We start from the raw sequence: 25527 nt of genomic DNA on the forward strand, positions 1-25527 counted from the left end.
ACTACTCACAACAGGCACGGTGTGGAAACAGCCTCCGTGTCCCCCCTTGGCTAACGGGGCGGAGACCGTGGGAGACGGACACGCACGCGGGGAGAGCTCAGCCACAGGAAGGAACTCCTGCACCTGTGACAACATGGATGGACCCTGAGGGCGTTGTGCTCAGTGAAATAAGTCGGAGGAGGATTAACACCTTGTGATTTCACGTGGAAGCAGGACAGTGTGGGAGTTAAGACGTCATTTCAACTGCAGTTACCGTAATACGCAGGTGGGAAACAGGTCAGTCAGAGAATGTGCATACAGGTAGATTCCCGACAACTCGGAAACCTGACCCGGAGCCCTTGGAAGTCCCACAGCTGCCCAAAGGCCAGAGGGAATGTGGAAACAAGGGAACTCGGTGGGGAGAGTAACTCGAGGCCAAAAGGCGCTTTGGTGACGTTATCAAACTCCAGCCTCCGAGGACAGGGTCTGTTGCAAAGACGGAGAAAGCCGGCTTAGACACATCTGCCGTGTGCTCAGGACTGGGCAGACCGGGCCCTTGCTGTGGAAGTCAGCAGGGCTCCGGCCTCAGCAGCTGTGTAGCTGGGCCTCAGTTTTTTCCACTAATACTGTGGGGGTGTCCACGGTGGGGGCCGCTCGGGGCTGTGGAGGGGTGGAGTGAGACATGTCCAGCGGGCGCGGGCGGCACAGTCCCGGGCTCGCTCGGTGAACCTGGTCCCATCCCTGCTCCGGTCTCCCGGCGTGAAATGCGCGTGACAGCGTCAGTGTTACCTCTCACTGCTCACTTTGGGTCTTTCAATACATTCTGTTTATTAGTATTAATTATGTAGTATCTACCTATGTATGGGAAAGGAATTGTACCCATATACATACGCACAGATATGAAATGCAACTAGAACACAGAGCTGGAAGCATCCTCCTCCCTGATTTCAAACTATGTTAACAAAGTTCCAGTAGTCTTGTCCTAGATGCTGTCACTTAAGCACGCTAATTTTCACTCCACCTGACAGGATGGACAGGAAGTCGAGTGAAGTGGTAAGGACGTGGGCCCCTCTATTAGGTTCATATCCTGACATTAAAGCAGTAACATTTAGCTACCCTGCCTCCTGTGTTAACCCACCCAAGAGACCGCTGAAGCCGAGAATGACGACAGCTTTACGGAAAGGAAACCCGGACCCTTGTGGTGGCGAGGCCCTACCATCCCTAACAGAAGAAAAATGTCACAAAAACAGACTCACCAGGGCTTGCAGTTTAGGACAGTGGATGGAGAGCTGGATGAGTGTGCCGTCGGTTATCTGCAGAGAAACGCGCTGCATCAGTGCGGCTTCTACACCGGGACTTCACACCTAACGGTGGCTTCTGAACACGGGAGGTGAGGTGCGAGAGGGAATTAAAAACATCCCAAGCGCACTCCGCTCAGGCGGGGAGCACCGCTGTTCATCAGCAATCTCAACTCCGCCCCCTCCTGCAGAAGCAGAGCGCCCTCCCGTCTCTTCTCTGGTTCCCTAAGAGGGACTGGGGATCAAAAGAGAGCAGGCGAGGAGGGTCCCCAGGATTCTATGTAGTCACCCCATCACTGGACATGCAAGCTTATTTCTCTATATTCTGTGAAGATATATTCTTTTCTATGTTTGGCAAAACATGGAGCTATTCTGACCACCTCGGCTGTAGCTGTCTGATGACGGAGAACAGACCACAGTTCACACATTCCACAGCCATGGTCCCCCAGCCGGGACCTGGGGCAGGGGGGGCGGGGCAGGCCACAGCCAGCCCGCAGGCTTGTCAGTCAGTGATGGGGCGGCCCCGCAGGGCCACAGGGGGTCCACTCACCAGGATGCATTCTTCAAGATCCATCTTCTCCAGGTCATGGCAATTCTGAAAGAGTCCACAGCCACCCCTCAGCACGGGTCAGGGGTGAGGGTGGCCCCGGTGGCCTGCCCTGTGACACCCTGTGAGCACTGGCCCTGTGTCCTTGTTCTCTTCCATTAGGAAATGAGCCCTGTTCTGAAAGAGACCCAGGCAGCCAGCAGGCGCCCTTTGAATCACACTCATCCTGGCAATGGGGACAGGGCTGCCCTGGACCGCATTTCCTTCTCTCACCCCGGACAAGCAGTCGCCTACACCTTCACACATGCCAGCTGCAGAGGAGGTTCTTGGAGGGCATGGTGCGGGTGGGAGGGTGCTGAGCCACAGCCTGGGCAGGCGAGGGCAGGGATAAAAGGGGGTGTACTGGCATCCCCAGGAGGACAAGGGTTCCCGACAACGGGCCAGAGGGGCCTCCAAGGGGGTCCGCATTTGCAGGGCAGTGTGGAAGATGGAGCTGAGGCAGAGCACCGCCCAGTCAGGGGAAGCTGCTGAGAGGCCGGGACGGGGGTGCGTGAGGCAGGGCATGGGCCGGGGAGGAGGCTCCTCTGTTGCAGCCCCTCCTGGCCACAGAGAGAGGCCTCACCCACTGCAAACCCTCCACGGGACCTCCCTAGTTTCCAACCACCTGGGGAGGGTGCACACCCCGAGGACTATCCTACGTGGCCCCTGTCATTTCTGAAGATAGTTATCTGCATACTCCGAAACCCCTCCAGGTCCCTTTGAACGAGAGAGGTGAGTTCGAGTTTGGCTTTATTTTTTAAAGCCTCAACCTTACCCGAGCTAAAAGCGTAAAGCCCGCGTCGGTCAAATGGGAACACCGGGCAGCCTCCAAAATCCTGGGATGCAGAGTGCAGGGGAGGAAAGAGCAGCGTCTGTTAGCGGTGGAAACACACACTCCGCGGCACACTCTGACTTCACTCTGCTCCGTGCACACCCTCGCCTCTGGTCGCGGCCCTCAGGGTTGTACATGCAAGTACTGGCCCCACGGGACGGACAGGAGAATGAGGCTCGGGGATGAACCCCCTAAGTCCCGTATTCCGGGGTAACTCCAGGGGTCTTCCCACAATACCAGTACACTGTTGCTGCTGCTGTTCTTAAATAGTTTTCCAGTGTTTGTTGACTTTTAAACACAATTAAAATGAACTTTTACTCAACAAAATCATATTAATGAAAGTTACATTTACTCAAATTCTCAGTTACCACATAGGAGAATTTAAAAATTTACAGCCAATGAAAGACAGAGGTAAAAAAAAAAAGTTAATTCTCAGTACCTGTGTTAACAAGGATGGATGCCATATATATGTATATAATTATATATAATACATACATATAATTATATAATATATATAATTTTGACCTTCTTTCTGACTAGTTTTAATCACATAGATTCCTTTTACTATGCAGAAACATCAAAATTATCTAGAATCTTCCTTACCAGTAAGAAAAATGGGCAAAAGACAAACATAGACAATCCTTAAAAGATATGTAACTGATATAAGCATGAGAAATGGATCAGTTTCACTGGCAAATAAAAAATACTGAAACATTGTATCGGGGTTAAGATTGCTGGTTCTGAAGTCAAACTGAGCAGGTTCAAATTCCAGTTTTAATTCTTACTCATCATGTGATCCAGGACAAATCACGTGATTTTTTTAATCGAGCCTGAGTTTCTCCCCCGAGAAACAAGTGAGAGTGACAGTGCTTCGCTCCGAGAGACGCAGTGAGGATTGAGGGAGATGCCGCTTATAAAAGGGCCTAACACAGAGCCTGGAGCTCCACCGAGGTCAGCGATGACTAGTAAGTGCTTCATCGCCATTGCTGAAGATTTAACATCACAGTATTATGTGGAGAATCAGGAAATAAGTCATTATTTATTAAAACAAAACTTTGCCTCCTGCTAGGAGACGATAAACATATCAGTTGGAATGCCCCTGCCCCACCCGTCCCCCAGTTCTGCCCATTTAGCAGCTGGTTTAGAGGCAGAACCGTGACATTTGGATGCAGGGCTATCACCCTGCTGACGATCAGGTCAGTCTGATGTCAGAGTGATGACAGGACGAAGCAAATGGACAGGACGGGGAGCGTGGGGGCTAAATGCGTGCAGCCCACCAAGATGCTACGGTTTAGATTCCCTCGTGGTGGACAGTTCGGCACTACCCCCACATCCCAAAGTGAACTGGATGCCACACTGCCCGCCCCTCCCCTCCACCCACCCGACAACCACTGCCTCCTCCGCCAGCACCGATGCCACCAGCTGGCCAGACTTTCCCCTGCCCCAGGAAGCCCTCCAGGTCAGCCCCGCCACATTCTGAACAGCAAAGCAAAAGGCACAGAGACTCACTGAAGTCTCGGGCAGTTCAAAGCCAGGGCTGTGAGAGAGGCATCCGTGAGGTTGCTGCAGCCGGAGAGGCAGAGGGCCTGCAGCCGGGGGCAGCCCCGGCAAATCTGCACCACGCCTTCATCTGTGATGCGCTGGAAACCAAACCGGGAGGAGGGTCAGAAGGCGCCAGCACACTGAAAGGGAGCGGCAGAAACACGGGGTCCACTGTGGCTCCTTCGGCTCAGTCGCCAGTTCTAGCACTGGCTCCCAGCAGCCTGAACGAGGTGAGGTGATGTACACAGCAGATGTGTGTTTAAGTCACCTCTGCACAGCTTTAAAAATAGAACATTACCAATCCCTGGCTGGCGTAGCTCAGTGGATTGAGCGCGGGCTGCGAACCAAAGCATTGCAGGTTCGATTCCCAGTCAGGGCACATGCCTGGGTTGCAGGCCATGACCCCCAGCAACCGCACACTGATGTTTCTCTCTCTCTCTCTTTCTCCCTTTCTCCCTCCCTTCCCTCTCTAAAAATAAATAAGTAAATAAGTAAATAAATAAAGCATTACCGAGGAAAGTGATACGTATTTCAAAATTCTATTTCCCTTCCCAGGTTCACTGGATATTTTTTCAAGAAAAATTCATAAAATTTTATTAAAAATCTGATTAAAGAAAGCGCATAAAGACTTGACTAAGTGACATATTAATTTTTGGTTGAATTTCTATAGATGAATGCTTTAGTTACCTCCCACATAAATCCTAAATGTCTATAGTATGTCCTCAAATATTTATAAAATAGCAAAGCTAAGTAAACCACTAAATTACTGATAAGTGAACATCCAAAATAATATCGTCATTTAAATATACTAATTTAAATGGCAATAAACATGTGCGTTTATGTCGTACTTCAAGTCATGGCCAGGGTGAGGCGCTATTTTGAGCAGTGCGGGCCCATAAGGTCGGTATGTGTCCAGAAGAGCTTCTCCTTTGCCCTCCATTCTCAGGGACTCTAAAGTTTTGTGATTCAGTCACTGAACGCCGCATGCAAGGGATTTCTCTTATTTTCTCAGAATGGACGTTCGCCTTGAGAGACCCAGTAGGAAGCAGCAAGCATTCTCCCCAATCACTCATATTCACAACCGCAGCGAAGCGGCAACGACAGCTTCTCTCAGACTGCTGCTCTGCTGCAAGTTACACCTCGCTCTGGCCCTTCATCTTTAAATGCAGACATGCATTTGCATATCTGTCACTCCTTTGTATTTACTGAGACAACATGACAAGGGTCACCACCCCCATTTTATAATTAAAAGGACACTGAGACTTTACCACGAATACTAACTCTTGTGCAGGTTGGTGACAGCATTCCTGAGAGCCTAAATAACCCGAGACCCCGGTGCGTATCATCTGTAGGAGAAATGCCAGTGGCTCTGCATTGGCCTGTCTGTTTAGGTGGTTGTGCTGCATCTTGTGGCAGACAGGCAGATCACAGGACACCGGAGAAGACCCGCCCGGGGATGCTGCAGCAGCGGGGGGCCCCTGGCAGCAGGCCCCTGAGGGAGCAAACCGGGAGCAGGAGGGGCGCACAGGAAAGGCGCGTTACTCACCGAGCAGGACTGTAAATTGAGGCTCACGAGCTCGTGGCAGTAATTCTGAATGTGTTTGAGAGCTTCGTCTTCTAACTGGGTGGACAGAGGAAACAAGAGGAGTGGAGCCAGGTGAGGGAGTGGCGGGGCACCAGGGAAAATGCCGCAGCAAGTCCCCGAAGAAGTACCCACACCTAGCTCTAGACAGGGTAGATAGATGCGCACAGCTGGCCGTGCCAACCCCGGTACCTGCGTGCAGCCCCTCAGCAGCAGCGCTTTCAGGCCTCGACAGCCGCGCACCAGGGCCTCCACGCCGTCCTTCGTGATCTGATCGCACCAGGACAGGTTCAGGTACTCCAGGTTTCGGCAGCCCTCACTGCGAGAACGAGAAGCAGAGCCACGCATGCGCAGTCCATCCTGCGGAGGGGTTACTGCCGATTTTGAGTTTAGCACAGCACCAGCGATTCCAGGGGGAGAGAACCTCCGCGGCCTGTGCGAGCCGCCAACTTCCCGCTCCTGGGGGACCCTTAGAAGGGCTTCAGACACATCCACGTGGGCTGGGCTTTGGGTATTTCTCTCGACCACAAACTCCAGGTCCTCTTACCTGATCCCCTTTAAGGAGCTGTTGGTGATGGACACGCAGGAGGTCAGGTCCAGATGCTTCAGCTTGGAACAGAACCTGCTGAGGCTGTAGCACGTGCTGGAGAAGAGCAGAGGCACTAAAGACATTTTCAACCATGTTTCTCTCCTCTCCGTCTCCCCGTAGCCCATTATAGTCACCAAACTAATTTTCATTACTTACCTGTCAGTGATTTTTGTGCAGCCATTGAGGTTTAAATGTTCGATGTTTCGGCAGTTCTGAGCAAAAGTCCTGAAAGGAGAAAACATTTAAAAACTCCCTGCAAGTTGCTGGGTAGCCACTAGAGGGCAGGAGTAGCCACTCACATTTAGAACGGTGCCCCTCTAAATTTATTTTACTGGGCAAACAACCCTTAACATGAGATCTATTCACTTAACAAAATTTTAAGTGGACAATGTATCATTGTTGACTACAGGTACCAGTGCTCCTCAAACTTTAATGTGCCCACGAAGGGGCTGGGGTTCCGGCCCCAGTGTGACGATGCGAGCTCGCAGGTGATGCCCGCACTGCTGCTCTAGGGACCACGCTTCGACAAGCAAAGCTCTCGAGCAGCGACTTGCTACCTTTTCCATCTCGCGGCACACGCAAACGAATCACTACAGTTCTGTGGCACACCAAAAAATATTTTTTTGCTGATCTGACAACAAATAGGTATAATTTGGATTCATTCTCAGAGGACAGCTGTTGTGTTGGCCGTGGTCATTTTTTATTTCACAGTCTACAGGGAAAAGAGGCCGGCGCCCCTGACTACACAGTCAGGTACTGCACGCTGTAAAACTCCCGGCACACTGTGGAAACCGCTGCTCTGCACTGAGTACACATCAGTCTGAACTCTCTTCGCCCACCCTTTGTGGTGGACTGAGAATCCAGGCCCGGCTCCCTGTTAACCTCCCCTTTAAAGAAAAGTCAGTGGGAAGTAAGAAGCCTGCATCCTTCTTGTGCTGTGCCATGCTGTCACTTGGCGCCCTGCAGCCTTTCTGGAAAAACTGCCTCTGGCCATCGATGGGGTCAGTAGTTGATCGGTATCAAGAACTGGCCACTTACTGGGGAAGACACTACGTCACAAAGGGCAACTCCGTCAATGATCTGTGGGTTGGTGGCAAGGCCAGAAGCAGAAAATTAGATATCTCCTACTCGCCACTTAATGCTTAACATATCAGCTAGGTTTTCTGCACTTTCCTAAAGTTCAGTTTCAACACATCTTGTAAGATTGAGCCTTGACTCTTCCATGCATTACCCAAACCTTTTCAAGAGCTGCACTCATGGGGGATATCACTCTGTCTGCCCTTCTGCCCCCTGACAGTACAGGGAAATGAACCAAGCTGGAGCCAGTCGGGCTCCCTGAGATGAGGATGTGGAGCCAAAAGCCTCTGACCGAGGCAGTTAGAGCTATCAGGAAAGAACGAACTTGACAAGGAAAGCACTCCAGAGATCTGCAGAGGGGCCCCCTCAGAACAAGCACTGGAGGGAACAGCAGCCAGAGCTGCCCCCGAGCCAGGAACCAGGCCTATCCCCGCCCCCACGAGTGTGGGATGTCACCCTTCAGGGGGCTCTACTTCAGGAGTGGGGTACAATTGGCCCTTGGCCAAATGCTACTTTGGTCCAAACTAACAAATTTTAAAAACAAAATCTGAAAGGAGCGAGGTCCAAGTAACTCCAGTACTTCGGAACAAAACTCAAGAATATTTTCGGAAATACAAAAATATCTGCACCCAGAGTAAAATTTACAACTCCTGGCATTAAACAAAAAACTACCCTGCACTCAAAGATGGAAAATATGTCACCTCCATAATGAGAAGAAAATTCAGTCTGTCAAGGCTGATCTCCAACTGACACAGACACCAGAAACAGCAGACAAAGGCAGTAAAAGTTACTACAAATGTGCTCTGTGGACTAGAGTTCTACGAAGCCAAAGATTAAGCATGTTATGTTTAAAAACATGTTATGTAGAGACATGAAAGATATTTTTTAAAGCCCCAACTTACAACATTTAGGTATGAATGCCCTGGCTGGTACGGCTCAGTGGATTGAGCGTGGGCCTGGGAACCAAAGGGTCCCTGGTTCAATTCCCAGTCAGGGCACATGCCTGGGTTGCAGGCCAGGTCCCCAGTAGGGGGTGTGCAACAGGCAACCACACATTGATGTTTCTCTCCCTCTCTTTCTCCCTCCCTTCCCCTCTCTCTAAAAATAAATAAATAAAATCTTTTAAAAAATATTAGGTATGAAAAGCACAGTGGCCACAAGAAAAACCGACTGCATGGAGTGAGGAGCAGATTGGGCTCTGGGGGAGAGACAACTGGTGAACTTGAAGGAACAGCAACAGAAACATCCAAAAGGAAACATGGACACAAAAGTAAAAGAATTCACATCAGATAAAGTATACTCTCAGATCATACTAGAATTAAATACTAATCAATAATGTAAAAATCTGGAAAATGTTCAAATATTTGGAAACTAAGTAATACATTTCTAAATAAGCCAGGGGTCAATGAAGAAATCGAAAGGTAAAGAGAATAATGCATTTTGGACTAAAAAATGCAAACAGCATTAGAATTTCTGATATGCTACTACATCAGCACTTCCAGTGAAATTTATAGCACTAATCTTCTACGCTAGTAAAGAAACAAAAATTCTCAAACCAATGACTTCAGCTTCCACCTTAAGAAACCAGAAAAAGATGACCACATGAAACCTGAAGGAAACAAAAGAAAGTAAATAATAAAGATCAGAAGGGAAATCAATGAAGTAAAAAAAAACAAAAAATAATAATAAAATAAAATACCAGTGAAACCCAAAGCTAATTCTTTACAAATATCAATAAAACTAGTAAGTCTCTAGCCAGAGAGACCAGGGGAAAAAAAAGATAAAATTAACAATCTCAGATAAATTTACTCATCTTTGTTCTTTTAAAATGCATTATTAATGCTAGTAAAAAATTCAACTACATAAATTTCAATATGCACTGTAGAATCATTGTAATTTTTATTAAAAATGACAACTACTTTCATATGGTAAAAATAAAACCGTATCAGGAATAAAGAGAGGCGACACCACTGCAGATACCAATTAAAATGGTAACAGGGTATTATAAACAACTTTATGCCAATAAATTCATGAAGTCAGATGAAATGGACAAAATCTTTAAAAGATAAAACTACACCAAAGCTTACTCAAGAAAAAAACAGAAAACCTGAAGAGTTGTATATATATTAAAGAAATAAAGCCCTGGCTGGCATAGCTCAGTGGATTGAGCGCAGGCTGAGAACCAAAGTATCACAGGTTCGATTCCCAGCCAGGGTACATGTCTGGGTTGCAGGCCACATCCCCCAGCAACCGCACATTGATGTTTCTGTTTCTCTCTCTCTCTCTCTCTCTCTCTCTCTCTCTCTCTCTTTCTCCCTCCCTCCCTCCCTCTCTAAAAAAAATAAATAAATAAATCTTAGGAAATAGAATTTGTGCCCTGACTGCTGATGCTCAGTGGATTGGATGCCGGCCTGCAAACCAGAGGGTTCCCGGTTCAGTTCCATCTGGGGAACATACCTGGGTTGTGGGCAAGGTCCCCCATTGGGGGGGTATGTGGGAGGCAACCAATCAATGTTTCTCTCCCTCTCCTTCTCCCTCCCTGTACTCTCTCTCTAAAAATAAATAAATCTTTAAAAAAAAAGAAAGAAATAGAATTTGTAGTTTAAACCATTCCACAAAAGAAACATGCAGGCCCAAATGACCTCAATGATTCTACCAAACATTTAAGGAAAATAATCAATATGAATTATACATAAATGTTCCCCCAAAGCTGAAATACCTCCCAAATCATTCTATGAAGCCAGTATTATCTTGGTTATTAAATCAAACAAAAAAAACACAAGAAAACTATAAAACAACATCTCTTTATGAATATACATACAAAAAATAACAAAATTTTAGTGAGTCCAATAATATATACAAAATATAATACACAGTGACTAAAGTGAGGTTAATCTGAGGGATGGAAGGTTGGTTTAGCATTCAAAAATTAACCAATGTAATGCACCATACTAACAAACTAAGAAAAACCTATGATAATCTAAAATGTGCAGAAAAAGCATTTGACAAAATCTACCATCCACTCTGAAAAACTACAAAGTAGGAATAGAAGAAAATCATCTCAATTTGATGATTATTGAACAAATAATCTATAGTTAACATCATAGTTAATTCTTAATGCATTCCCCCTAAAACTGAGAACCGGCTAGGATGTCTACTTTCACTATTTTTATTCAACACTGTACTAGACATTCTAGCCAGTGCAATCAGACAAGAATAAGAAAAAGCACTGATTAGAAAGCCCCGGCTGGCATAGCTCAGAGGATTGAGCACAGGCTGCGAACCAAAGTGTCGCAGGTTCAATGCCCAGTCAGGGCACATGCCTGGGTTGCAGACCATGACCTCCAGCAACTGCACATTATGTTTCTCTCTCTCTCTCTTTCTCCCTCCCTTCCCTCTCTAAAAATAAATAAATAAAATTTTAAAAAATTGTTTAAATGTTAAAAAAAAGAAAAAGCACTGATTAGAAACAAAGAAGAAAAACTTGCTTCATTTACGGGTAACACAGTTGTCTACAAAGAAAATCCAAAGCCATCAACAAAAAAGCTACTAAATCTAAAGAGTATATTAAAGTTGCAGGATAAAAGATCACTATATAAAAACTAATAGTACTATTTACTAACAATAAGCAATCCAAATTGAAGCTAAAAACAGTAATATTTACAGTAACGATTCATAAAACAGGGATAAATATGGTGACAGATGTGCACCACCTGTCCACTGAAAACTAGAGTGTGCTAAGAGAAATGTGAATGCACTGCTGGGTGCGGAGAGAGAGGCCACGGTCATGGGCGGGGCGGGGGGGCGGGGCGTGCAGGCGGTTTCGGTGTCGAGTCTCCCCCGACTGCTCTCTGGATTCAGCACCATCCTGATCAAGATTCCGACAAGATTTCTTGCAGAAATTGACAAAGCAATTACATAATCTATATAGAAATGGAATGGCTCTAGGGGAGCTAAAACAACTTTGAAAAGGAACCAAGTTGGAAGATTAATATTCCCTGATTTCCAGACTTACTATAAAGCTACAGTTTCAAGACAGTGTGGTTTGGTGTGAAGAGAGACAAACAGATCAATGAAAAATACAAACAGTACACTGAGAGTCCCACTAGTATTTGGACAACTGATTTTTGACAAAGGTACAAAAGGCAATTCAGTGGGGGAAATGGTCATTTCAACATACAGTGTGAGAACTGGACACCAGAGGCAAAAAAAAAGTGAATTTCAATCTGTGTCTCACACCATCTACAAAAACCAATTCAAAATACGTCATAGGCTTAAACTACAAAACTTCGAGAAACACAGGAGAAAATCTTTATGGCCTTGGGTTAGACAAAGATCTCATATATACCACGAAATGCACTGATTCATAAAAGAAAGGAATTGATAAATTGAACTTCATCAAGATTAAAAACTTCTCTTCCGAAGACAGTTAAGAGAATGGAAAGATAAGCCACAGACTAGGGGGAAATATTTGCAAGACACGTATCTGACAAAGGACTTGTACCCAGAACATATTCAGAACTCTTCAAATTCAGTGTAAGTCAACAATCTAATGAAAAAAAAAATAGCAGAACATTTGAACAGATATTTCAGCAAAGAAAATGTACAGACAGCAAAAAATACATAAAAATGTTCAATAGCATTCGTTATTAGAGAAATCAAAATGAACACCACAATGAGACACCACCGCACATCTCTCAGAACAGCCAGCAGTGAGAGGACCACCCCAGCAGTGCTGGCTGGCACGCGTGTGGAGGAGCCGGAAGCACTACCCACTTCTGGCGGGGGTGTAAAATGTACAAAACAATCATGGAAAATAGTTTGGAAGTTTCTTAAAAATTACACACGTAACTTCCAAGTGATCTAGCCATTCCATCCCTGGTTATTTCCCCAAGAGAAATGGAAACATATGACATTCAGAGTCTTGTACACAGATGCTCCTAGCAGCTTTATAAGTAGTGACTGAAAACTGGAAAGAATCTAAGTGTCCATAAACAGATGGATGAATAAATAAACTGTAGTGTATCCATACTCAGCAATAAAAAGGAATGAATTATTGAGACACTCAAAACGATTATGTCGCGTGAAAGAGATCAGGCAAAAAAGAATACATACTGAATAGTTACATATAAAATTTTAGAAAATGCAAACTAACCTACAGTGACAGCGAGCAGAGGAGCAGATGCCTAGAGACGGGGCAAAGGCAGGGCGGGAGGAAGGGAGAACTCACAAAGGCACGTGGGGAAACTAGTGGGACCCACGTTCGTTACCTTGACTACAGTGTTGGTTTCATAGGTGTATATGTGTATGTTGAAATTCATCAAACTGTACACTTCAAATATGCACAGTTTATTGTATCTCAGCTATATCCCGAAAAAGCTGTTAAAAATCCATAGGACTTAACATACAATGACGGAGCAGGAGTCACAGAGAACATACACGCAAGATCCCATTACTATTGGGATTTTAATCTGTTTTGATTACTACTGTGTCTCCTTTGCCTATATCAGTACTTGGTATAGTGTACACTCAGTAAACATTTATAAATGAAGTGCCCCCCTCCCACCAAAACAGTATGCATACAGGGGCAGAGGTCAAGGCTAATTCTAGGTGATTATAATAAAAAACTGGAGGCATAAAAAAATTCTTTCTGAGTCGTAATTCTGCTTATTATTTCTCACAGTATTCTGGTCTCATATCAAAAATTTATATAGATGTTAATTTAGGCTTATGCTCTAAAACTTAGGCTAAGCCAATGAACACTCTTAGTCTTGTAGGATAGTTTTGCCAGTATATACGGCTTTATTCCAATTGACAAGAATATCTTTCCTTGATATTCCTCATTGACAATCCAAATCACATTGATGTTACTTTCCACTACATTTATTTTAGTTCCTACTAGAATAAATGGAACCCCTATTAGACTTAGGATCTCTGTTGTAAATTACCTTAGGCCCTATTTGGTTCATTTAAGCCTTCTGCCAAAATAGACTCAACCTATTCTACAGGTTTACAAAGCTTTAGAAGTAGCAAAAAAATTTGGTCTGATGATCTCAATTTGATTTTTTTAAAAATCACTTTGTTCCATAACATTTAAAGAGAGTGTTTTGATCCTTAAAAGATGTTATGAATCCATTTTCTTAGCAACGGTGTAGCAGCTGTTGCAATGACAAGTTCTACTGTCCGCAACAGCTACACCCTGCACGCTCTGCCTGGCGGTCTGCAACTGGTGTGCACTGCGGTGACGCTTAGTCTGCCAAGGACAAGGGCGAGGGGGCAGCGTGTGTCCGAATCAGCCAGCCTCAAACTACTCCAGAAGCCACAAAAGGATAAGGGCATAAAAGTTTTAATTGTGTCTTGTCTCCAGAAAAGCTCAAAACACATGAACTCTGGATTGATAACATTTCCAGTAAATAATGGCTTATCCACTAAGAGATAGGCATGTATATATATATTTAGTTGGGTAGGATATAATGCTAACTGTAATAAAATGAACATGAAAATAACATCCCGTTATGGGTAAACAAAATTCCAGGTTATGCTAAGGAAGTTTTTGAAAGAATTACTTTGTTAATTGGTAGAATGTCTCTAAACAGGCCGCCACTGTTACAAGAAGGAAGTAGGAAGGTGGGAACGTGAGGAAGGGAACAGAGGACAGGTGCACTAATATTACGATGTTACGTGTGCCAGGCACTTCATACATGCTGTGTCACGTGACACCCTTGACATTCCTGCACAGGTGCTGTAACAGCCTTCACCTTGCAGAAGAGGGACTGACACTCAGGGACGGGAAGTAATTCCTCCCAAGGTCACGTCCCAAACAGCAATGGAGCTCAATTTCTAATCCAGGCCTGCAGACTCCAAAGTCCAGGTTCTCTCAAGGTTCTCTCTATGCCCATTTCCACAGAAAGAATTTCACAGAAGAAAAGCACATAACGTGCTTGGTTCGGTTTTGCTGGTGAACATGGCAGCCACGGCCTGCATGAGTCGCTGTGGTCCGACTTACTTCAAGGAGGAATCCCCGACTCCAATGCAGCCCCGCAGGCTGAGCTTGCGCAGGAACCCACCACATCGCTTCGAGATGTTCTCCACCACTCGACCCTGGAATCGAGAGAGGGGGAAAGAAATGTTTTTCATGCTGCTTATCTAACAGGATGGAATATTTTTCCAGGTGTAAGAGCAGAGATTTTGGAACGTTCCTCCAATACCCCACTTCTGTCTCTGGAGCACGAAGGGGCTGCACACATTGAAAAATGTTTTCAGTTAATGCATTATTTTCTTTAAGTGCATTATGTTTTGAAAGCCGTAACTCTGAAGGCAGGCCCCCCTGGGTGGCCAGGGCTCATAGCCCCTCCACCGATTACAAGGCTGTTTGAGGTCATCAATGACAAAACCCTTGGCTGCTGGGCAGAGATCTAAAACGTTGCTTCAGGAAAGAAATTCTATTGCAACTAAACATTATCACTCTAAAAGTCTGGAAATGTATCATAAGTTTCTCCTCACCCTCCCTGGCAATCACCTGTTTCAGTGCACTTGTCCTGAAGGGGGACATGCGGCTGAGCACGGAGGAGGAAAAGGGCGACTGAACATGGATGAAGCACTTTCACTCTTTCGGACTTGATTTTAACACGGTCTTGTATCTATTACGGCTCATCTAACATCCACTACAGCGTCCTGCGCCACCACTCCCCGTTAAAGGGAAGAAGGAAGAGCATGTCTGGAACGTGTATTTTTGATATCTGAACTTAAAAGTTTTTAAAATGCGTTCCAAAAAGTTGTATAGTTTGGAAAAGGCATCAAAGCAATCTGAGGAGACAGTAAGAACCACAGAAAAAGAGAAAAAAATCTTGCGAGACTTTTTTAAAACCATGTCTGTCCACTGGCCGATACAAAACACTGCCGACTGGGGACTCGGATGTTCTCCTCAATTGCACTAAGTAAACATGGTGACGAAAGATCTGGAGATCAGCACTTCGAGGAGGAATTACTCCTGCAGCGTGTCGGGTGGGACACTGGTATCAATGCTGCCACTAAATCCGTAAAGAGCACCAGAAAACTCCTAATCCAGGGGCCACAGTCCAAGCCAGGGACTGGAACTTATCTTTCCAGGGCGGTGTGACACCCTGAAGTCCCCAACCCCCCTCCAAGCTCAGTGCACCTGAGAGGAACAGACTGTGGGAAACCCGCTCTCAGCCCCATTTGCTGGAGGCGCTCTGCCCACCGGTTGGAGGTGGGACCAGAGGCTCTGCCGCAGCAAGGAACCCAGGGAAGGGGGCGGAGGGCCCTCCCAGCCAGCCGTTAGCTCTTCTAGGGAACACCCAATTAAGTAGCTCACAGGAAACTGTTTGGGCCCGTTTCGGTTTTACACACATTCACTTCCTTATCCACTGAAAAAGACACAAAATTTACAGTTTGGTGAAAACACTGGATGAACAAGCTATGTGTGTAAATGAATTAAAATGCAATCCCACTGCTGTAACTGTAGTTGGCTAAACCAGAGTGAGATTTTCCTAATGCTGGGTGGGTAACAAACTTCAGAATCTCCGGGTCCTTAAAACAGCACTCGATTATTACAGACAATTATTACGGGCAATGTTCTTTGTGAATCCCCTCTTTCGGGACAGATTAGAAAATGGACTTTAATATTAAAGTTTTTTTTAAATAAATTTCTCTCATTTGGTGGTTTACCCCTCTTAAATGGAGATACACATATTTCCAGGTAAATGCATCAGAATCCTGGAACTATAAAAGGCTTTAAAGGTTATTTTACAGAAAATAAAACAGAGGTGCTGAGAAATTAAATGGCTGAGGTGGCCGAGCTGGGGCGACACCCTGGTGACACCTCCGGCCCCACTCCTGGGCCCCGGCTCCTGCCACATTTCCATTCTTGACGGTGCATTAGAATCCTCACCGGCCCTTCCAATCAAAAAACCTCTGTCAGTAGCCTGCTGCTATGAAAGCACCGAAGCAGGTGTTGGTGAGGCAGGTGCAAGGCTTTGAAAAGCTGAGGGGTGGAAACTCAAGATTATAAATATGAACAAGGAGGACAAGTAACCTATTTTTTTTTCAGTTTTATTTCATTTACTTTTAAAATTTTTTTGTTAAATAGCTGTTTATATTCCATGTTATTCTGTATTAATTTCAGGTGTGCAGCACAATGGTTACACAATTGTTTACTTTACGAAGTGATCCCCCTGATATACCCGGTACCCACCGGACCTCATACATAGTTGTTGCAATGCTACTGACTGCATTTCCCGTGCTGCTTCAGCTCCACTTTAAAAAGGCCCTACTCAGGTCGACTCTCACCAACCTGTGGATGGCTTTCCGCAGTATTGCCATTTTGCCAGTTTCTCTGATCCAGGAGCATGGGGTACCCTCCCATTTATTTGTGTATTCTTTGATTTTTTTTCACTAATGTCTTGCAGTCTTCAGAGTAGAGATCTTGTACTTCCTTAGTTAAGTTTAGTCCTAAGCATTTTATTGTTTTTGATGCTGTTGTCAATGGGATCAATTTCTTTTTCTATTTTCAGAGAATTTGTTAGGGACCAGTAACCTATGACTGACACAGAGCAAAGCAGAACACAAGCAGAATTTTGGTCTTGATGTGTGAGAATACCTCCCAGGCTTTCTCCCCCTCCGTTCCACCTGGCCGCCTTCCTATTAAATATCTCAGTGCAACAAAATAAAAAGGCAGGAAGGACTGCGCAGTGTCCTGATCTTTTAAAAAGTCTTTTGTCTAGAACAAGGTTAACTCACCTCTACATCTGTTTGAAAGTTAAAAAGGTCTATTCTCTGCCAGTTGCTTCCATCCAGGGCTAAGATGTTCCAAGCCTGGGAGGTGGGAGTAAGGGGCAGGGATTGGGGTGAAAGAGAGACATTGAGTGAGACCATTACAGAAAGTCTGATTCAATCTTTGTATTGTCAAACTTTTATTCTTGATGCACATTAAGTTGATCATCAAATATGGAATTATAATGACACTGGGTTATATTAAATGTAAAAGATGATATTTTCATTTTTAACTGTTTACTTGAACTAAAATCCATCCTCATTCTAATAAATCTGGGATATTTACTGATTAAAAATCTGGTTAATACCCTACCTTGGAAATCTGTGCACATCGGCACAAAGTTACTATATCCAAGAAGGAAAATATTCTAGGAAGAAAGGGGGAAAAAACAAAAAATGAGATGGGGTTAACATTTCAGGATATTTATAACTTGAAAGATATAGTCTAATGCTCCATCTGGATATATCGTAAGTTTTTTCAATTTGCAATATACAAGCAGGCTGCAGTTTCACACACTACTGTGAAATATTAAATGTTTGCACGTTCCCAAGCTGTTTTAGACACACTACATAAATCTCCTTAAAACAGAACTTATTAAACTTTTATCTTCTTTGTTCTAGGCATGGACATGAGACAAGCCATAACGTGTTCCACTCAGAGACCAACACGGATGTCCCAGGAACTGCGCCCAGTGAGAGCTCGATCCATCCAGCTCTGGTGCCCCAAACACTCAGCGCAAACCCCTCTCTGGGTGACAGATGCTCTAACCAGGCTCAGGTGCCTGAGCCTCAGACAACATGGCCAAGAAAAACTTGATAACAAAACCCATTTGGGCAGAAAGAGGGAGCTCGACGTCTGTAAGTGACCAGTTTTTTGTGAGCAAAAGCCAAGAAGCCACAGAAGATGGGAGAGATGAGGAAAAAGAGCAGCAGAGAGAAGCACACAAAAACCTTAGTTGGCATCAGTAATGCCCCTAGAGGAAGCAGGAGCTGTCACGGCCGGGGTCTGAGCCAGGCCTGAAACTGTGGCAGTGGAGAAGAGCTGCTGATGACAGCGAAGTGACAGATAGCTGCTGCGTGTGCCTCAGTCCTGCGCAGTCACAGCTGAAGACAAACAACGTCTTTGCTGTGAGAAGACAGGTGGACGGGATGAGATCAGGGATAATAATAGGATCTTAATTCTTACAGTCCCGGAAGGTAAATATGAGAGTCTGCTCTGTGTGTGGGAAGGGGAGGAGGGAGAGAAGGCAAACACAGCCACCTGTAAGTTCTTCAAAATTCTTCAAAGATAACAATCAGCGGTGAGCTGAAAATCCACGGGCGCGGGGAAGAAGAGTAATAAAACGGCAGAGAGGTGGACCCTATGGTAGTGCACTCACAAGCAGCAGCACAAGGCTGGCGTTAGCATAAACACCATTCTCAATGAGGCTCCAATCATGTTCTAGTAAAAAGCAAAGGACAGACGCATGATGGCTACACCGACCTTAAAAGACTCAATAGAACTCTGTATACAGGACAATGCTAGTGGCTGAAAATCTGTACTTAAATACATACATAAACATATTTCAGGGTGTCTGCACACCTACATTGCCTGTGTGGGAGCCCACCTTGCCCCACCCGCAAACCCCCCTGCCTCAGATGTCCACGTCCTGTGCCACACGGCCGTTCCACAGTGAGCCACAGCTTGCCGTCAGCTCCCTAAGAGACCGGGACGGGGCAGAGAAGCAAGCAGGCCACAGCAGAACCGTATTTCGTGCTGGGGTTGGGTTCTACAGTACAAGCCGAAGGTGAAAAGGGGGTTGGCTAAGTGTACCTTGAAAATCCCCTGGGAATGTACCATCTTCGAAACCACAGACTCTGTCACCTCATGGTAGCGTAACAATAACAAGAGTTAACATTGATTACGCACTTACTAAGTGCTAGCCACAGTTTATGTTGGTCATTTAACAGTCACAACAACGCGATCTCCATTTTACAGGGAAGGACACCGAGCACCGAGGGGTTAAGTGACCTGCTGAGGCCACACAGATGGGAAGAATGGAGCCACGATTTGAACCCAGGTAGTCTGGCTTGAGAGCCCCAGCGCAGGACCACTCTGCAAACCGCCTTAAAGTTGAACGCAGCTTCCCCTGGGGACTGGACGAGATGCTGTTTCCTCGACTGAGCAGCAGGTGCAGCCGTCTGTGCGCACGGACACCTACCTGTAAACGCTCGGACTGCAGTGACTGAAGCAAGAGGCTCGCACGTTCGGACACACGGGGGAACCGGCAGGCGGACACAAGTCCGCCTTCCTCATCTCAGGCTTGCTGCCCCATGTCACAGTTATTGAATGAAGACTAGATCGGCTTCAGTATTTACATCATTCCCCCTCTCCCCAAGGCCCCCACGATTCCAGGTGGTTGAATTTGGACCCCAAAACGCCAACCTGCAGCCTACGCCACATCCCTGAGTCATGTTTCAATGGATAAAATACAGGCCCTGAGTGGCGCAGCCCGGGGCCCGGGCAGCAGAAACAGAGACAGCTGCCGGAGTTGGAGCAGTGCAACATTGAATTCTAGCCCTTCCAGAGCATCTTCTCCTAGAAAGGACTCCCTGCCTCAAAGGTGACAACTTCGGCTTTAATTAGGAAAGCACTAATGGAACTTGGTTATCCACACACACACTCAGGGGCGTACGGAGCAGATGTGCTTGCGGACCTTGTATTCTGCTCCCTTGGTCCTGTGTGCCGACCTCTGTGCCAGTAAGAGCATTTTACTCATGAAGCTTTGTAATAAGCCCTGATGCCTGGCAACTGAGTCCTTCAGCTCTGTTCTTATTCAGCGTGATCATCTTCGTTATTGCTGGCTATTCTTGGTTCTTTGAATTTCTACTTATGTTTTAGCAACAAGAAAACTTGATGCAATTTTTCATGGGGTTTCACTGATTTATACGAACTTGAAGGAGCACTGAGATCTTTACAACAGCAAGTCTTCCAATCCAGGAACGTACCCATAACTACCAGAAGGGAGGTCTACAGACCAGTCCCCCTTGTGAACATAAGACAGGAACCCTAAACAATGTACTAGGAGATCAGATCCAGTGATGTGTAGAAAGACTTAACGTATCATGGTTAAGTCGAACATTGATTTAACATTTTTAGTCAGTCAATGCAATTCATATTAATAGAACTAAGGACTAAAATCTTGTACTATCTCAAAAGATGGCTTGTGGGGCAGCTATAAAGGGTGTAGCATACAAGGGGGGACTCTCCCCAAAGCATAATTTATTTATAAATTAAAAATTGGGTATTTATTCTTAGATGTTTAAACTTCAGTGACCTTCAAACTACTCTCCATTTGATGTAATACACCTACCGAGACGTTTTTTCCCACTGCTCTAAACAGTTTTTCAGCTCATTGATTTTTATGCCTTTTAGTGCTTCTGCCATTTTTTGTTTCACCTCTTCCATCAGCAAAACGTTTCCCTTTGAGAACTTTTTTCATTCAGGGAAACAAACAAAAGAAAAGTTACTTGGGGGGAGATCAGGTGAATGGGGAGGGTGGGGCACGGGGTCAAGCCGTTTTTGATCAAAAACTGTTGAACACTCGGCGCAGTGTGGGCAGGTGAGCTCATAAGTCACCCATCGTGAAATGGGCAAATGTGCCGAGGCCTCAAAAAAATTAACTAAAGCCGAATGCAACCTCTCACAATAACACCAGCTAGTACACTGACACAGATGGGTTCCTAGAACACGCACCCAGTGGGAGAAGCCTGTATTACAAGGGGAATGCCCTCCAGAAGATAATTCCAGATTTTGGGGCAATACCAAAAGAAATATTTGAGATAATAACGGCTGAGAAGTTTCCACCCAAAATTTCTAATTACACATTTCATTGGCTTTGTGGAGTATTTAATATCCCTGTATTCTTTTTTTATGATTTATTTTTTATTGCTGACACTATCACAGATGTCTCCATTTCCCCTGCCCTTGCCCCCCTCTACCCAGCCCCCGCACACCAAACTATAGATTCAAAGGCTCAGAGAACTCCAATCATGACCAATACTGGACTATAATTTACCTTTTTTGTTAATAACATTCTCATTTAGTTTGGTATTAGAGTAATGCTGGCCTCATTAAACTCCTCTAATCTATTCCAAAAAATGTTCAGCCACTTAGCTTTAAATATTACCCTTCCCACATATTCATATTTGCTGTACTCCTTGTCTATAATTTTCTTCACACATATGCTGAATCATCTAATCTCATCTTCTGGGCCTCTTAACCTTTTCTGTATTCCCATAGTTTTCTCTCTCTATGCCAAGTTATGCATAAATTTCCCATCTCCATGTTCCAGTTCTCTTCCTTTTTAGCTTCATCTAATCGACATTTAATCCATTTACCGGTCCTTATTGTGGATTGTTTCCTTAGGTATCTCCTAATTATCATGGCCCCATTTTCATCTAATTACTGATGTATGGAAAGCTCATGCCTCTTGGTTCTTGAAATGACCCTATAAAATTGTTTTATATTTGATTCTGCCAAGTTCTCTCAAAGATTCCATCTTTCTGGCATACATTTTAAGTTAATTTCTAAGCATGGAATTTCTAAATCTTGTATACATGAGATTAGATTTCTCAAGACGTATTCCCCTTCACCCAAAGCCCTGGCCAGAAACGAATTTGTTTGTTTGTTTGTTTTCTGGGTTTTGGGTTTTTTTTCCACTCCCATCTTACACGACGCAGGGCGACTTCCCAGGGCCCCTGCCTCAAGCAGGGGTCGCATCCAGCCCCTCCCCTCGTCCACACAAGGCCTCACTTCCCCTCTCCGGGCGGCATTAAAACCCCAGCCTCGCTGACTTCCTGACCCCAGCCATGAGTACCCTAAGATGATTTCTTTCTTTAACTATGTATTGACTTTGTCGGTTTATCTTATTACAGCCATTGTTTTTCCCTGTGTTTTCGTGCCAGCCCGGTTACAAGGTTAGAGGATCCGGAAATCAGGTGTTCCTTTTCTTTGGGGACAACGAATAGCATGGAACACCGAATGCTCTACTCCAGTGTGCGGGGGCGTCCGACCTTCTGGCGTCTCTGGGCCACACTGGAAGAAGAATTGTCTAGGGTCACGCATTAAATACGCTGTGACGCGTAATCACAAAAATATCTCATAATGTTTTAAGTAAATTTACGATTTTGTGTTGGGCCGCATTCACAGCCATCCTGAGCCGAAGGTTGGATGCCCCTGGCAGGATACCGACTATCCTTCACTTCCATCACTGTAGCAAAAAACAAAACTTAGGTACGTAAGCTAGTTTATTTCTGATTGGGCATATGACCTACAGTGCTGAATAATCTGTTATATGCCTCATCTTTTATAGGTTGATATGTGAGGTGTTCTTGGTAGATTATAAAACTAATACTGTGCAAACAATTTTTTTTGACTGAAAAGCAACAAGATATAGAAGAACAGGAGATTCAACGTCAATAGGCCTCGGCTGCCCTTGCTGGTGTGGCACAGTGGATTGAGCGCCATCCTGCAAACCAAAGGGTCACTGGTTCGATTCCCAGTCAGGGCACACGCCTGGGTTGTGGGCCAGGTCCCCAGTAGGGGGCATGCAAGAGGCAATTTCACATTCATGTTTCTCTCCCTCTCTCTATCCCTTCCCCTCTGTCTAAAAAGAAATAAATAAAAAATCTTTAAAGACAAAAAAAAAAAAAACACAAATAGGCTTCGGCTGAAGTCTCAGACCCTACAAACCCCACACACCATGTTTTTAACGACTGTGGAACCTTGGCTGACTTATTCAACCTCTGAGCCTCAGATTTTTCGCCTATAAAATGAGGGTGATTAACTGTCCTATCCACTTTAAAAGACTGTTTTGAGTATCCAGTGGTGAGGATGAAGTTGCTACAGGGCACCCAAGGAACATTCCTCTTTTCCCCAAATGATCAGCAGCAGTCCACGCTGGACTCAGGGGGTGGTGCCCACCGAGAACCACCTCTGAAACAAAAGAACAGAATGAACAGGACTATCAACAGCTTCCCTCGAACTGGAGGCAGAGCCGTGACAAAACTCCAGGGAAGAGTGGGGAACTGGGCCACAGGCGCGCCGGGTGTTCTGCTGGCAATCGCCGGAGGTGACGAGGCGGTGAGCCCCAGAACGCGGTGACTCTGGGCGTTGCTGTACGCGTGCACTGCCTCCCTATCCTCGGGTCACCCAAGAGCGATGCCAGGCCCTCCCCACCTTCTTCAAAGAACTACCCACTCAGAGTGATACACCCCAAGATGAAAACACAGGCTCAGCTGTTGGTGCAAATGACTAGTCTTGAAGTATGGACACAGAAAACAAAACGGTTCCCAAAGACCACTAAGCAGATGCTCATACCCCAAAGGATGTTAGTGAAAACAATTACATCCTTCAAGCAAATGTTAAATTTGAGGTTTCAGAGCATTGGTTTAGTTATATTATCTAAAAGGAAAAAAAAAACCCTGAATTCCATGGGTCTTCCTTTAAGGGCGTCTCCGAAGAACTCAACTATGAGCCGAACACGCACATTGACTTCAACCGTCCAGACAAGGAAATTCTGAAACTCAGCCAACACACTTTCTCCCTAGAGTCTAACCCCTCAGAACTGCACAACGCAAAAGCGCATTTTCTGAAAGGAAGTCGCAGGAAACCTTAGCTAACTCTCGGGGAAGAGTAATTATGAGGTAGCACGAAAGAGTTTACCACTCCAGAAATGTTTCCAAAAGTACAGGTAGGATCGACACTCGTGACCCGGGACTGTGAGGGCCGAGGTGTGTTAAAGAAGACTCGTCTTTTCTCTACACATCTTTTTACAGCGTCACTTGCTGGAGCGATCAAGCTTTTTAATTTAAAATGTAATCAAGAAAAAATGAAAGAAAGAAAATGACTCCCGCATAGCAAAACCAGCCTCAGGTGAAAGTACAGCCCCTCTCTGGTTTGGACCCTCCAGATTTTCAAACAAGTTAAAGCTAAGTTAATTAGCTCATTATTAAAAATGTAACCATTGCATTTTCTGATAAAGAACAGGTATTTTATGGCTCGGTTCCAATTATTCTATTACTAATTCATGAGTAAAGGTTTCATCGTCAGTATTGAGCACTAAATAGTAACTAAAACAAGACGCCGTAGGTGGAAGTCAGCCAGCTTCTGGCTGCATTTATTTAGAAGACATTCTGCACGGGAGGAAGGACTGCAGTCAGAGGGAAGAGCGCTGACTCCGTGTAAAAGCAGGAGGCCGAAACAATGACGACGCTACTTCTTCCAGAACGCTACCGATATTAAAGAATCCGTAATCAAGCTCCTAGAAGAAGAAAGACTTGATTTTTAAAATACAAGTCAGCCGATGGGCTACCTTAACTTACTTTGTAAGCGGGCTCTGCCCTGAGACGCTGCCGGCAGTAGGTGCGTCGGGTCCGTTTCGGGGCGGCTGCTTTCACCAGCGTCCGCACCAGAACTGTCTGACAGCGCAGAGGGCATTTGCAGGCCTCCAAAATGACATCCATTAATAACACGAAACGGACACTCAGTGAACATTTATTACACGCCAGGGACTCTGAGAGCTAGCAACAAGGCCACAAGGCACGCAACGGTACTCTTGCCAAGTCCTAGATATGTGAAATTACGGCCCAGAGAGTTGAGTCACTTTGGGATCAGGACTAGTCAGTGGGGAAGCTGACATCTCAACCGAGGCAGGCTCCAGAAGTCATATAAACAGTAGTGACGGAGACTAACGCATGCAATAACAACACAGGTCACTAATAACTGACATTACAGCAAGTTAGATACTCCCATACAACCGCCTCCCGAGGAAGAGTACAATCACCATCTGTCCTGTCAAACTGTGCGAGAGAGAAGGGCGGAGAGGGAGAACCTGAACACCGTTAATTTATGAGTGAAAGCCGGTAGGAAAAGCAAACTTGTAAAAACTTGTTAAGTAACAAACTAAAAATTGGTGGCAGAAGAAATCTGTGAATATTGGGCTGCCTTAAAACTGGCGTTAAGATGTTCAGAGGGAGGAAACACTCACAGATTTTTCCGAGTGAGTCCAAGTGACATGAGCAGATGAAAAGCAGCCCGTCATCCCAGGTTACACTTGTTCGTGTCCACGGGGGGAGCTGAGGCTCCACTTGATCTGATCGGCAAGGGAAGCTGGCAGAGTTTAAGGGGGTGGTGACAGACGCAGTCGAAACCAATGGAAGAGAAAATGACCTTGGCTACCAGCGAGGAAGGTGACCAGAAAGTCAAAG

The 25527-nt window shown here is 45.4% G+C and overlaps 1 protein-coding gene across 3 annotated transcripts in view; it reads right to left on the reverse strand.

The window, feature by feature from the left end:
- FBXL2 (F-box and leucine rich repeat protein 2) overlaps positions 1 to 25527 on the reverse strand; it is a 41166-nt gene that overhangs the window by 5043 nt on the left and 10596 nt on the right. The window contains exons 3-13 of one of the 3 annotated variants that reach the window (XM_045857474.1): positions 17591 to 17645; positions 17245 to 17319; positions 14492 to 14586; positions 6565 to 6633; positions 6367 to 6462; positions 6012 to 6138; positions 5784 to 5858; positions 4205 to 4335; positions 2639 to 2699; positions 1828 to 1872; positions 1236 to 1292 (exon numbers count right to left, since the gene is read on the reverse strand). In XM_045857474.1, the coding sequence (XP_045713430.1) occupies positions 1236 to 1292; positions 1828 to 1872; positions 2639 to 2699; positions 4205 to 4335; positions 5784 to 5858; positions 6012 to 6138; positions 6367 to 6462; positions 6565 to 6633; positions 14492 to 14586; positions 17245 to 17319; positions 17591 to 17645 (886 nt within the window). Of the gene's footprint in view, positions 1 to 1235; positions 1293 to 1827; positions 1873 to 2638; positions 2700 to 4204; positions 4336 to 5783; positions 5859 to 6011; positions 6139 to 6366; positions 6482 to 6564; positions 6634 to 14491; positions 14587 to 17244; positions 17320 to 17590; positions 17646 to 25527 lie in introns of those variants that run through there. The other 2 variants (XM_045857473.1, XM_045857475.1) reach the window with 2 other exon arrangements.

Source organism: Phyllostomus hastatus, unplaced genomic scaffold, assembly GCF_019186645.2.
Source record: "Phyllostomus hastatus isolate PE091 unplaced genomic scaffold, TTU_PhHast_1.1 phas_scaffold_129, whole genome shotgun sequence".
Classification (NCBI taxonomy): Eukaryota; Metazoa; Chordata; class Mammalia; order Chiroptera; family Phyllostomidae; genus Phyllostomus; species Phyllostomus hastatus.